The 15,779-nt window shown below is 34.2% G+C and overlaps 1 protein-coding gene across 1 annotated transcript in view; it reads right to left on the bottom strand.

Moving 5' to 3' along the window:
• Positions 1 to 15,779, bottom strand: part of MAN2A1 (mannosidase alpha class 2A member 1) — a 168,363-nt gene that overhangs the window by 70,789 nt on the left and 81,795 nt on the right. Inside the window, exons 10-12 of the mRNA XM_012790254.2 lie at positions 13,211 to 13,393; positions 8,515 to 8,629; positions 7,211 to 7,278 (exon numbers count right to left, since the gene is read on the bottom strand). Of these exons, the coding sequence (XP_012645708.2) occupies positions 7,211 to 7,278; positions 8,515 to 8,629; positions 13,211 to 13,393 (366 nt within the window). The remainder of the gene's footprint in view (positions 1 to 7,210; positions 7,279 to 8,514; positions 8,630 to 13,210; positions 13,394 to 15,779) is intronic.

Genomic DNA, 15,779 nt, shown 5'->3' with positions numbered 1-15,779 from the left:
TATACTTAACGAGAGATACGAAAGATTTATATAAGGAGAACTACGAAACACTAAAAAAAGAAATCACAAATGATTTAAACAGATGGAAAAATCTACCATGTTCATGGCTTGGTAGAATCAATATTGTTAAAATGTCAATATTACCTAAGGTGATCTACAGAATCAATGCAATCCCCATCAAAATACCACCAGCATTCTTTACAGATCTAGAAAAAATAATTCTTCACTTTGTATGGAACCAGAGAAAATCATGTATAGCCAAAGCAATCTTAAGTAAAAAGAACAAACTGGGAGGCATCAGTCTTCCTAACTTCAACCTGTACTATAAAGCAATAATAGTTAAATCTGCTTGGTACTGGCACAAGAACAGAAGCATTGATATCTGGAATAGATCTGAGATTCCAGAGATCAAACCATCTGTATATGGTAACCTAATCTTTGATAAAGCAGACAAAAATATACTATGGGGAAAAGATTCTCTCTTCAATAAATGGTGCTGGGAAACTGGCTAGCAACATGCAGAAGAGCGAATCAGGATCCCAACCTCTAACCTCTCACAAAAATTCACTCAAGATGGATAACAGACTTAAACCTGAGGCATGAAACTTAAGAATCCTAGAAGAAGATGTTGGGAAAACCCTATCAGATATTGGTCTAGGCAAAGAATTTATGAGGAAGACCCCCAAGGCAATCACTGCAGCATTAAAAATAAACAAATGGGATCTGATCAAATTAAAAAGTTTCTGCACTGCCAAGGAAATGATCATTAGAGCAAATGGACAACCCAGAGTGGGAGAAAATATTCGCTCTCTACACTTCCAGTAAAGGTCTAATAACAAGAATCTATCTAGAACTTAAAAGAATAAACAAGAAAAAATCAAACAACCCCATCAAGAAATGGGCAATGAAAATGAACAGAAACTTCTCCAAAGAAGACAGAATAATGGCCTGCAAACATAAAAAAAATGTTCAACATCTCTAATCATTCGAGAAATGCAAATCAAAACCACAATGAGATACCACCTAACCCCAGTGAGAATGGCCTGTATCAAGAAATCCCAAAACAACAAATGCTGGTGAGGATGTGGAGAGACAAGAACACTCTTGCACTGCTGGTGGGACTACAAATTAGTGCAACCTTTGTGGAAAAGGATTTGGAGATACCTCAAACAGCTAGAAATAGAAATACCATTCGACCCAGCAATAGCATTGTTGGGCATCTACCGAAAAGAACATAAGTCACTCTATTATAAAGACATCTGCACCCGAATGTTTATGGCAGAACAGTTCACTATTGCACAGTCTTGGAAACTACCCAAGTGCCCGTCAATTCATGAGTGGATAACTAAAATGTGGTATATGCTCACAATGGAATATCACTCAATCTTAAGAAATGACAGTGAGCTAGCACCATTCATGCTATCCTGGATTAAGCTTAAGCCCGTAATACAAAACGAGATGACACATGATCTGGAAAATGGGCTACACATCTACTTGCCATCAAGTTGGTACTGACAGACTAAAACTATGGTGCTCAAAAACTAATAGTGTTCAACAGGGATTTGGGAGAAGACCCACAGCTTAAGGATGTAGTCAGCAATGGGGGTGGGGGGGTGGAATTACCTCTATCCCTTTTTAAGACTCTCCAAGTGATGAAACTAAGGAATAATAGAAGGTAGATGTCAGAGTGGATTCTGGGTTTTTCAGAACCTAGATAACTATATTTAAGATACTAAGTTTTGGGGTAGACAGTAGTATGCCACAAACTACTAAAACATTTGACTAACAGATCAGGCTTTCCTTAGTAACCAAAATGTCTAAAAAACAAAATCTGTTACCGGGAGGTGGGTGGGAGGTGGGAGGAGGGAAAGGGTACGCACTTACATGGTGGGTGTGGTGTGCACCACTTGGAGGCTAGACACGCTTGAAGCTCTGGCATAGTGGGGTGGGGGTGGGGGGCAGGGGCTAGATATGTAACCCTAAAAATATTTGTACCCCCATAATATGAGGCAATTAAAAAAAAAGAAAAAAAATTCCCCCCCCCCAAAAAAAAATACATTGATGACATGGTAACATGAAAAAAAATCATCTAAAGCTTTGAATCACATTACACTAACAGATAAGCATTCTCAGAAGACCTGTTCACAATAACAATATTAAAAATACAAAATGTAGAATCAGGCAACTCCATTATGTCAATAAGAACAAAAAAGTCTGAAGTGTAAAACCTGTCAGATAAGGTCAACTTGTTCAATTATTTGGAAATATCTTTTGTACCCACTCATTCTAAAACACCCCCCAAAATGCAACCCCAATAAAGTTGATTCTATGAGAATGCAATGATGCTAAGTGCAATCTAAAATTTTTCAGGTCTCATAGTTTAAAACTATAAAATCTCAAATGAGCAGTTATACAAATCCCAAGCTCGACTGAATTATTATTTATTTTAATTTGTAGTAACATTTAAAGTTTATTAAGAATCATCCTGGTATCCAATCTCCAAATATTACATAAAGGATGTAGAGAAAATATATACCAGGATACCATATTTTCACACACAGTGTGAACCAAATTCTATGCACATCTGGTGTCTGAAGCTTGACATTCTCTTCAGTCAATATTTAAATGTAATCCAATAAATCTTTATAGTGAATTCTTACTATGTTGACTATAATACCACAAGCACGATGGTGGAAATAAATGAAAGAAATAAGTCCTACCCTCAAGGAGTTTGCAATGTAGTGGGGTTACTTTCAAATAATTATACCAGCAGAAATAAGCCATCATCAACTGCCAGGCATATAAATGGTCCACTTTGGATTTGATCTAGATGAAGATTTGGGGCCAGTGTTCATAATGAGGTGAGACTTTCAGCATTGTGGGGAGGGAGATTTCATTTTGCACATGGGAGACAGGTGAATAGTGGTAGTCAGTAGGTGAACTGTGACAGCTAGTTTCCAAAGATGGCTGCCATCAATCTCTTTGCTTCCTGTATAAGCTCCTTACATCAAGAAATAGAGTAGAATTCCCCTCTCCCTGAATCTTGATTAACCTTAGTGACTTGTCTGACCGATACAATGTAGTAGAAATGACCATCTAGAACTTCCAAAGCTAGGTCCTAAGAAGACTTACCTCTTCCACCCAGAAAACTCACTCTCATTGTGAGTGAGAATCTTGGGACTCCTACTCTTAACATACTCCTTTCTTGGAACCAGCCACCGTGGTTAGAGAAGCCCAAGTCACATGGGGAGGCCATGTGTACGTACACACTGGCAGTTGACAGGCCCAAATGAACCCTCAGTCAACAGGGACTTCCAGCAATGTGAGTGAGCCCTCTTGGACATTCAGCCCAGTCAAACTCTAGTCCCAATCTCCAATTGACTTCAGTGGTATGAGGGACCCCAAACCATTCTGTCGAACCATGAGAGATATAATAAAGTATATTTAAGATACTAAATTTTGGGGTAGACAGTAGTATGTCACAAACTACTAAAACATTTGACTAACAGATCAGGCTTTCCTCAGTAGGCAGTGAATGTTGAGATTAGAAGTAACTTTCTCAGAGCTCTGCTTTGGGAAGATTCTTCTGATAACTGCACATAAAAAATTAGAGGCATAGAGAAACTGAAGACAAAAGGGCAAGAAGCCATTGCAGTAGTTTAAGCAAAGCATAAAGAATGGCTTAAAACCAGAAAGTAATGGGAATGAGTGGAAGATGAACATCAAAAAAGACTCTCCAACTGATGAAACTTAAGGAATAATAGAAGATAGATGTCAGAGTGGGTTCTGGGTTTTTCAGAACCTAGATAACTAAAAAGAGAACAATGCTCTTCATTAAGACTGGGATCCCAAAGCACACATGGAAAGAAACAAAATTCCATTAGAGGTGCTGGAAGATCACCCAGGGAGAACCATTCAACAAGCAAATGGAAATGGGGGATGGAAGGCCTTTCCAGAATTAAGTACTTTATATCCAGTTGATATTCTGAAGTCACCCAAACCCAGAAAACATTGATTTCCTTTGTGTCTCTACATTGTTAATGGTTTCTTTTCAAGTGAATCCTTTTTTTTTTTCAGCCAGAGTGAGGCAGACAGAGAGAGAGAGAGAGAGAGAGAGAGAGAGAGAGAGAGAGAGAGAGAGAGATGTAGGGTTGCTTATCAATAAATACCTTGCTAAAAAATAAAAGTACTTAAAAGGTAAATCTGTTAAAAGTTTTGTATTAGTTTGAATACTCTCAAACTAAAAGAGATTCTATTTGAAAAATTAAGTTTTCAGATTTATAGACAGGTTATCTCAATATAATTTTGATTATATACTTTATGGCATTTCGAATTATCCACCATAAATAGAAAGTTCCTTTACAACTTGTCAAACCACATGGCTTCCTGGGCTGTGCTATGGCAATATTTATTCCTGTCCTGCTGGTACAGATGGAATACTGAAAGAAAACTGAATTCTCTATGCCTGTCTCAGACTTTCACCTTGTATCATCAGTGTCTTCCAAGTCCCTAATCTTATAAATCGTTCTATTAAGTTACTTTACAATCAATTTCCTTAGGAAATTATGAATGTAGAGAGAAACAGAAACATCTTTTTACATTTGTGAATTACTTAAGGGCAGACAATTTATGACATGTTGAGGGTGACCAAATTTTAACCCTTAAATGTACCTGTTTTCTATACAAAAGCTATAAATTTACATAGTATTTAACTGGAATAACTGTGTGAACTAAGTTAGGCACATCAAAATGCACTAAGGTCACTTTCAGCAGATTATAGACTACTTTTTAAATACTTATAAACTAAATTATATTAGGGTATGGCTTTAACTTATGTTGCCAATAGCATGATCAAATTCATTTACATGTACTACCTAAATACTGTGAGTTTAGATGAGTATTTCTCAAAATTTCTTACATTATCATCTCCCTAAGGACTCTTTTTAGATATTTATTTCCTAATCGCCCTCCATACAATTTTAATACCATATATAAACTGTTTACCTATTGTGTACTGTATCTGTGCTTTATGCATTGAAAAGAATAAGATTTTCTTCAAATCTCTCCAGAACCAATTTCACTCTCCAGGGGAGGATATCTCTCCCATTGAAAATGCATTGTGTATTTAGATAAATAATTTGTTATTCAAACAGGAACTATGTTTATAATTAAAATAAAGCTAAGCCCTGAAGCATTACAGAAGACTCATGAAGAATATGAGAAAGACTCATAGCCACACTTCTAAAACTTTCAATTTAAGGACTGAGAAGGGCAATTATTAACTTTCAGTTCCTGCTAAATAAAACTATCAAATTCTTCCATCGTAAAGGCTACTATCCTTCCTCCATTCTTAGCTGATTTTACCAAGAGATCAGTAACTAAAGTGACTTGTGGCTAACAAGTAAAATATAGCTTTTTAAAACCAAAAATATAAAAAGGCCTAAAGTATAAAATGGATAATAAACATAAAAATAAAAATCTGACAATCAGAAGTGTTCCCAATTTACCTAACTATGGAAAAAATAGCACTGGCATTTGATAGTAAAGAACTGTAAAGAACTAGTAGTAAGATGACGAACACGATTTAAATGCAAACAGTTTAAAAAGAAATATCAAAAGGCAATCATTTTACTAATAGCCTTAAAAATTCCACGTATGTTTATAATTAAAACCCCTCAGTATTAAAGCTCAAAAATATCTTTTCTCCTGTCTTCCTCTAGCGTAAGTGAGGCTAAATCACCAATTACTGCTGGCTAAGGCTGGAACAGTAAAGGAAGGAGAGAAAGCAGAGGGCACATCTCTTCCTCTGACTTATTACGGCTCCAGCCCCTGCTCATCCACCCCACGACATACACCGAAGGAGAGACCAAGGTGATAGGGATGGGGTAGGAATCACTTACAGCAAGCATATATCATTCTTACAACCTGCAAAAATAAAGATCTTCCTCCACCAAAATATTTTCAAAAAGTTAATAGATGAGTGGATTATCCCTAAAGCCAAATAGATTTACGAAGGCCACAGTTTATTAGCGACCTAACACTTAAGGGACAGGCATATAACCTCAAACGTATCAAAATGTTACTTATTTTAAGACAAAGAAAACATTTTGTAATTTCATAATTGATATTTCTTTCAGTGTCATTATCCTCTCATCCTATGACCTGGCAATCTGAAAGCTCTGAAGACTTTAGTGGCATTGCTGAGAACTTTAGTATTACTAAAAATCACTTATGTTTTTGTGCCAAGGAATAAGCTGCACTTGTCTTAAGTCTATGCTTACTGAAGAAATTTACACAAATAAGGCTTTAGTCTACACTTAACCAAAAATCTCAACTTCGTTAGCAACTGTAAATTTTCTCTAACACTTTGATTCCATTTGAACAATTTTAAGAAAGTACACTTAGTTAAAATCATAAATTACTCTTTAAAAGTATTCTTTTATCCTATAATTTGTAAGAGGTAATTTTAAATTTCTCCATTTTGACAATAAAAGGTTACATTACAAACCCTTCATATATTAAAAAAAACACTGCATTCCTAAGTCCACTGGATAATGACTGATAGATATTTGGTCATGAAAAACAGATACCATAATGGTTAAAGAATTATCAATAGAAACATAAAATACTTCTTTATAAATCAGAGGTAGCCACCAATTAAATGACCTGATTTAAGGTCACTGAGCACCCTTCCAAATTACTTAACCATAAATCAATAGTGCTAAAAAACAAGGCAGTTTGACCAGCAAAATGACAGTTATCGAGGGAATGATATATAATAGGAAACTTGATCTTCTAATAATAATTAAGTTTTTTCTTTCATTTAAAAAATAGGATCAGAGATTATTGAAAACAAGGTAACTAAATGAATGGTTGATCAAGAAAGGATATAATCTAAAAATAATCAATATTATAAAGACAGGGAATTTTTTTATCATAAGCTATATATTTACCATCTCATAACTTATATCAGTGACAAATGTTGTAACAGTTTATTCAGCAGTCAATGTGCCAAACACTATGTTAATTATTAGCAATGAACACAACAGTCATGGAAGAAAATCCCTTTCTTCAGAAAATGTATTTAAATTAATAAATTGATTAAATGAAATATTGTCTCAAAATATATGCTCACTAAAGACCAGAACCATAAAAACTAAAAACATTAAGCCAGAAAAATGGTAAAGATTTATGAGAAATTACAAATTACCTTGGCTCCTTACTCAGGGGTATTACATTTTTGTGTGGCAGAGAATCTTGTGATTTTTGGTTGAAATCCTATAAAAATGAACAACATTTTTTTTACTTTACTTTTAAAACTTAAATTTCAAAATTAACCAAGTAATAGTACCTTGAAAATTTTGAAAAGGGCACAATAGAAAAAAAATCCTATTTCCAGCTACAAAAAGTCCATCAAAATTCAAAACAATCTGTGTGTGCATGTGTGTATGTGTGCGTGTGCATGTGTCTAGATTTCAAGTACAACATGTTACAGTGACAGAGTTCATAATCTAGGAATCAAATCTGAGTTCTAGAAACAATTCTGCAAAAAGCTTTTGTACTTTACTTTTGTATCATTTGTTGTATATCCTTAAACGCTGGAGGTCCATTTCTTGCATGTTTTACTTTAATATAAAAAATATACAATCATGACTTGACTACAAGCATCAGTATAAGAAAATGTTGAAGCTGCATGTCTGATTCCAGATGTGTAAATTCAAAGTTCATGTAAAATTCCAAAGCCCATCATTCATAATAGATTGTAATAATAAATAAATTACAATTTAACAATATCTGAGTTGCCAAGTGGAAGTGGATGGAGGGTTGTAATCAGCCATTTTCCCAACTGTCTTGCTTGCTGCAGAACAGCATGTTCTACCTTTCCTAGCACTTTCTGTCTCATCAGCTCTTCTGAACCTAACAGCAGCTCAAGGCAAGGCAGATATTATCATCTCACGTTCCAGATATATGAAAGACGGTTCAGGGATGTTCAGTAATTTCTTTAAGGTCCCAACCATCAGGTGCGTGGTGAGGCTAATTCCTCAATCCCTGCTCTCTTCTCATATACATGTCAGCACCACCCATAGCACTCAGTGGCCTTATCCTGAAACCAGGAGACCATTCAAATTCTAAAGTTCAACAAGAACCAATTAAGGACTTAAAAAAAAATTCACATATCAAGGGGTTTCTAATGAAGTCAAGCGAAATGTCCAGTTGTCTTGCAATATCATCTTAATAGTACTCCAAAAGCCTACGTATTTCAGATATTTAAAAATACACTTGTTTTACCTGTCATGCTTAGATTTAGTCAGAACAAAATACCTATTAGAAATCAAATACTGATACAGAAAAGAAATACAGGTAATTTACATGAAGCAATACAAATTCTCTCAAATAATATATAAAGAGATAATTATATTTCAATGTCTCTTTTCACTAAGCTTCTCATCCCCTTTTCTGACAAAAGAACAAAAGAATCACACATTTTTATGAATATAGAAAAGATCACCTCACCATATCTAGGAAGGCATCAGAAGAGTAGGAGTTGTACACATGTTTGTCCTTCAAAATAAGAAGAAATGCAGAACTTCCAATTATCTTTTCCACAACAATTAATGAATGAAAGAGTCTGCAAAACAAAAATTTTATTAGTCTCACAAGTAATTTTAAAATCTGCATACAATATTTTCAATTTCTTTAATAATGGCCAAATCACCATTGCCTTCACCTTGTATTCACAAAGTGAAATCTATCATGAATCTATAGCAAACTGGTTCTTTTTTCTCCAGAACTATGTACTTAGAAAAAAATGGTTACTCAGAAGATATCACTGATAAAGATTCATGAAAACTGAAAACTCTCTGGACACACCTGAAACATATAAACTTACTCAAACTACTTTTATGATTAGTGTACCAAATAATAAGAATATTCAGTATGATTACCCCAGCAATGATTTGCTACTTTGTTTTAGAGAAAACTTTAACAAGGGTTGAAACAACAGCAAAAGAAAACATGGAGTTAACTTAAATAAAAAGTTAAATTAAAATTCTATCAGTATACAAGCCATTCGCCAAGAATTAAAATAGGTATTACGTTGAATTTAGTTTCCTGTTCTTGTTTAAAAGAATTAGAAGGAAGAGAGTTTTTCACAGATCTAGATAATGAGATAGTCTATCCTTGTTCCTTTTCTTGGTCATTGAAATTATTAACTGTGTTCAAACTGTATTTTTATGTCTGAGGAACCAACAGGCTGTTTACGAATCTATTGATTCAAGATCAATTCTAGAATGTAACCTTGGTATATCACCAGCTATTACTGAATAACTACTACTCATGGGAAAAGAACTTGAAGATATTTTTTCAAATTCAATCATGTTTTCTTTAAGGCTTTAGAGACCAGGCATCCGTAGGTAAATTTATATTAGACAAATCCACAGAGAATACTTGCTAATCGTGTTTTCAATCAACCATGGGAATGAATCTATTATGTTTATAGAGCAATTATATTATTTTATCCAATACAAAAACCAACTGTGGATCTATGGCCTTAAAGACACTTTTATTGTCATGTAACAACAACAACAGAAACCTGTAAAAGAATTAGAAATACCTTGTTTTTTTTGCAGAGCTGTAAGTAAAATTTCCTTCAAAGACGCAAGTGATCATGATTAATATTATAAATTAAATATATTTACATAGTAAATCTATAATTTTAATACTAAAATCTTGTGGATTTGAATTCATGCTATCATCCAATTTAATTTCTCAGTATTTTCAAATGTTCACCTAGATAGTACTAAGTGTTCTCACCTAGACTACAAAAATCATAACAACTAATACAGTCCAGTTATGGAAATAAGTCACTCCTTCTAAGTTTATTTCTTTTATCTACATGGCTGTCTTTATTAGGCAGCCTGAACCTGCAGAATAAAAGTCATGTTCTCTACCAGCTAAAAGCCTATATGCATTACAGTGTATTAAAGAGTCCTAATTAAACTGAGTAAAAGTCAGAAATCAATGTTTGCATCCTACAGGCACACATGCAGCCTTCTACTGAGATGAGCACTAAAGCCTACAGCACAGCACTTTCTCAGTGTGTATAAAGCTGTTTTGCTTAAAACAACACAATACACAGTAAGTAAGTTTGAGAAACTTACCGGGTAAAGCAAAAATGTAAATGTTTCAGCATTTCATTAATATGTGATTTCTCAGGGCCTCTAATTTCCTATCATGTACCTATCCTATTATTATGGAACACAGTGGAGGGAAAAAAAAATCACTTAAGAATCACAGTTTTCTAGTTTGCCGTCATTGCTGCTGTTTTTAAGGAGTTTGTTATCTGTCTGTCATTCAACAATTTCAACATTAGGGCCCTCATGCTTGCCCTTTGTTCAGTTTTCTCCTACCTACCATAAATACAAGTTAGGAATAATTGGTCTAATTCTAAAACATGTCTGGATTTGGCCTCATTACCATTTCTTCTTCCTTTCCACATAAGCCCCATTATTGACTTCTAGCTTGAATGTCCATTACAACCACTATCTCAGGCTAATTTACTTTTCCATGCCATAATCAGAATTAACCTCCAATTTTGCCATTATATATTCTTGCTTCCCAGTTTACAGTTACACAAATATTTAATCTATTGTTGAGAGCATGACTCTCAGAGTTACTCTAGTACGGCAGAGGAGAAAGAAGAGCTTGGATCCCTGATAACTTTGTGGGGCTGTCATACCTAAATCAGTTACTTGCAGATTTCTCTCACATAAAAATAAGCAGGATAATCCTATCCTATTCTGTTTCAGGTTGCCATCACTTGCAGCCAAATGCAATCCCTAACTTACACACTTGTTCATAGGGGCATCTCTGCCAACATGTGAATGAACAATAGTCATAAGTCCAACTACAAGAGAACACCCAATACTAGTTGCCTCTTTGTTGGCAATTCTCTAACTTGTGTTTCAAAATTTCCTCCTTAAAATCTGTGCTAATGACTTGATAATTGTTTACGACTTTTCAATGAAGTGTGAAGTGCTCGCATAGCAAATTTACAAATGCCAAATACAGCTTGAGATTTATTGTTTTTTCTTCTCTAAAAGAGAATTCAATTCAGCATAGGGAGGGCTTTTTTTTTTTTTTTTTTTTTTAGCTTTTTTATAAGCTAAAAGCAATACAAACATATGGAGCTTTTTATTAATATAAGCTAAAAGCAATATAAAACATATGGAGGAACTGATGACAGGCCTTCAGGAAAGGTCATGAGACACAAAAATGTTCTGTAGCAAAAACTCAATGACCTTTACCCAAATCTCCTTCAATATGGCAGCCAGAGAGAGCAAGTAGACAGTATAGGAGAATGACTTGGAGAGGACACGGAGATGTCCTCTTAGGAGCTCTGCTCTGATCTGATTCTAACCAGTCTCTTTTAAACTCTCAACAAACCAAGACAGGTGAAAAGGAAAAATTCAGGATCTGAACTTACTTTCAAAAATACTTTCTGTGGGAGAAACACTAACATCATTATCATCTAATGAGTGTTTTCTACTTTAAGCCCAGATCAGCCTCAATAGATGGATGCCAAATATATTTACCACAAGAATACTGAGAAGACAGTTAAGACACTGCCTTGAATATATATTTAAAAAATATATATATATAGAGAGAGAGAGATAGATAGATAGATAGATAGATAGATAGATAGATAGATAGATATTTTAAGGACTGAAGTCCAGTAATGAAACCTCAAGAATATTTTCCCCCTAATTTCTAGAAAGCCATTCAAAATATTGTAACTAAATATCTAATCAACATTTACCACAATTAGTAATATAATTTGTGGGTCAATATTTTAACATTGATTTTATGTACCATGTATACTTTTCTCATACAGCAATAGTTATAATAAAGATATTTACTTCTTAAATCTATTTTTAAGAGAATCAGTATATTTTAAATGACTTTAAAATATTATCAAAGCATAACAATTGTTGATAGAAAAAAATATCTGGAAGACATAATTGTTTAAATTCAAGCTTAAAAAAAAATAGTTGGCCGGGTGTGGTGGCTCATGCCTGTAATCCTAGCACTCTGGGAGGCCTAAGTGGGTGGATTGCTCAAGGTCAGGAGTTCGAAACTAGCCTGAGCAAGAGCGAGACCCTGTCTCTACTATAAATAGAAAGAAATTAATTGGCCAACTAATATATAAAGAAAAAATTAGCCAGGCATGGTGGCGCATGCCTGTAGTCCCAGCTACTCGGGAGGCTGAGGCAGGAGGATTGCTGGAGCCCAGGAGTTTGAGGATGCTGTGAGCTAGGCTGATGCCACGGCACTCACTCTAGCCTGGGCAACAAAGTGAGACTCTGTCTCAAAAAAAAAAAAAAAAAAAAAAAAAAAAAAAATCAAAACTCCTTCCCCAATATAGGATTTCCCTCTACACTGATACCAATGAATGGGCATCCAAATTCTGGTACTATGATAGAGAACTCACTATCACAAAGGGTAAGGCTTTTTTCCATTGTTAGAAAGCACTGTTTACAAAGTCCTTTGCTATTCTTAGATGACTGTATGCATTGTTTCTAATTCTTTCACACAGAAATAACTGAGCTTCTACTCCTTCACTCATCTGACAGTCCTTCAATGAGTTGAAGTTAGTTTTGTTGCCAATATCTAGATTCCCAATTGCCTATATCATACATATTGGACAAGGTTTCCAGGGCCATCTCTTTCCCTGTTATGCTTCTCAGCTTATTCTTTTCTGTCAATGTCCCTCTAACAAAAAGAAGTAGTATCTATGAACAATTGCATATGAAATAAGATGAGATTAAACTGATATACAATGAGGTGAGACTCTTTATCTCCCTGAATTATAACTATGATATGTTTAATACCAAATCCTTGGTCAAGAAGATAACTCTAATCACCACATTGTATTTAGGAGAAAAAGGATCAGTTTTACACAGCAGTAATAATGTTTTATTACCGTATTTACAGAAATGCACTGCACTAAAATGTCAGGGCGGCTAGGACTCTGTCAACAGATGTCTTAAAAAATGCTTTAAAAATTGGAGAAGTTTTTCTATAGCAATACTTAGGAGGGTATCATTGTTAATGTGGTCTGATATGCACTAACAACTCCATCAAAAGATATAATCTTATGACCCAAAATTTTAAAAGATTTTTTTCAAAGATTTTTCTATAATTACATTACCTTGTACCATAATCCACAACCACCCAATCTTTTGCTGTTCCTGCAATAGCATCATGATGTTGAAACAGTCCCAGATTTCTTCTGGCTTCTGTCAGTGACTTGTAATGTGATGATGAAAGAAATGTATTTATCTTGTATTTCTCAGCTCGTCTCAGGGCAAGATAGTAAAGAATTTCAGCAGCCCTAATTGCATAAAACAGTCATTGATTTTTATCTCAAAATACATATTTTAGTTTACAATCTAAAACATGTAACCATTGACGCTTTTTTAATGTTTTTCAAAATCCATAACTTTAGGACAATTTATGAAAAAGATACTGATAATAAACATTCATATAAAACGACCATGGTATACATATAATATATCTAAATTCTCAATCATCAAAGAACACCATGACTACACAGATATCAGGGACCCTTACTCTAGATGATCCAGGAAAGAAGCCAGCACCTGTTGGCAGTAAGATAGGTTTATCTGTGTATAACGCAGTGAAAAAATACCTGAACATGGCAGTAAGCACAGGATAAATGTCTTTGTCTGTTCTTTTCTCCTTGAGCAGTATAGACAGATACCATGAACATCATCATACAGCCACTTACTCTCACATGTGTACATTAATAGGAGAGATGGCAGAGAAAAGCATGGTCACGTTAGTTGGACACTCAGAAAAGGAGAGACAGAACATGATGGCGCACTAATAGCTCAGGGGCAAGGGTTAGTTTCAGTTTTGAATGATAACATACAGGAGGGAATAAGAGACATTAAGAGAACTTAATAATAAGAGGGATTAAGAGAACTTAATAATGTAAACTGGAAAATGATAAACAGGACATCATTTCTCATGTATTTTAAAGAAAGAAATATTTTAATCTAAGAATAGCTTTTGAGTAAGAAGAATATGGGGGCTGTGATTTCCACCTTTAATTTTTTTCATCAGAGGATGTGGTTCAAGATGGGTTTCTAAAAAAGTTCTTTTAAAAGAGACATGGCTTCATGAAGTAAAAAGTGTAAGGAGGTTCTATATATGACAAGCATGGTAAAGACAATGGAGAAAAAATCAAGGCGGTTTGAAAATGCATCAAGATTCAGGGAAAAGGAGATATTAGAAGTACCTTTGTGTAAAAAAAAAGATGAATTCCTCTAAATTGTGGAACTAATCCAAGGATAGTAAACAATCTCTACGTAGAAATTCTAATCCTTCTGAAAATCATGTCATGAAAATAAATTTGAGTTAAGTAAATTGTACATATGTGTTCATATATATTCATGGCAAACATTCCTGATTTTGAAAGGAATACATACCCATATACAGATATCCCACTGTGGTAAAAAGTGGATTTTGAAGATATTTTTTTCTTTATACTTTTCTATTTTTTCCACATTTTACAAATAAGCATGAGGGTGAAATATTACTAACATATTACTATTTTCTGACAATAAACTTATTTTCAAATAAATTAATACATTTGGAAATTCACAGCTATTGTATAGTATTTTACCTTGTTTTATTTTAAAGTAGTGGAATTTTCAAAATATATTACTAGCAGTAATCACTATGCCTTGAACATGTTCAATAAATTAAGATTAAAACAATATTGCTAATTCTTAGTCACTAAAAAAAAAACTTGACACTTAAAAATCACTAATTCAGTGGTCCAAAAGAACCTGTACATTATTAGAATATACTTCATTTTATTATAGAACGTAGAACAAAATAACAGATAACTGAGTGACATTCTATTGGGCAAGAATGCATAAGCAATCTAATATATAAACACTATTTTATTATAAGTTTAATAAGATCTATTCCTCTAGCATATTATCCAAAATAATAGTCAAAGGTTAGGCTTTTCAAACAATATCAGAAGCACAAAAGTAATAATAATAAAAACACACATTACTATACCAAAGTACACCTGTAGAGGAAACTCAGGATTTTTATAAAAAGCTCTTCCAAACTGTACTCAGTGCCCACTAGTATATAAAAGAGGGTAGGTGTGATCTAACTTTTTGTTAATAGCAAGACTCATCACAAAAATGAATGACTCTACTGGGCTACATACAGAGAAAGCCTCAGGAGCCCCTGGGGTATTAATACTTTATCTTTACCAAAAAACAGACACAGTTACTTAGAACCATGCTCCCAATATGATAGCCACCACTCACACATGGCTATTAACACTTAAATGAAATTAGATGAAAAATCAGTTCATCAGTCACACTGGTCACATTTCAAGTGCTCAAAAGTCACACCTGTCTACCAACTACCATATTCAACAGTGCAGAAATAGAACCTATGACTATAGAAAGTTCTGTTGGACAGCGATTGAAAGTTCGACTGGATAGTGCTGCTGGCCTAGTGCTTTTATGTTTTCTATTGACTTTTCTGTCTTCTTTGTACCCGTTTACTTTTTCGACCAATCGCTGTGTGCCCCATCAGGTATCTTTTCTAAAAATTTTGTTCTTCTTCAGAACACCATAAATACAGAAATGTGTTCCAAGTAAGTAAATAAGAATGGAGATGGAGCTACTAAAGTCCTCCCACATATAAAACATTAATTTTAGATT

The sequence above is a fragment of the Microcebus murinus genome, chromosome 11 (assembly GCF_040939455.1).
Source record: "Microcebus murinus isolate Inina chromosome 11, M.murinus_Inina_mat1.0, whole genome shotgun sequence".
In the NCBI taxonomy this organism is placed as follows: domain Eukaryota; kingdom Metazoa; phylum Chordata; class Mammalia; order Primates; family Cheirogaleidae; genus Microcebus; species Microcebus murinus.
Note: the sequence above shows the minus strand (reverse complement) of the source record. Positions and strands in the feature narration are given on the sequence as shown.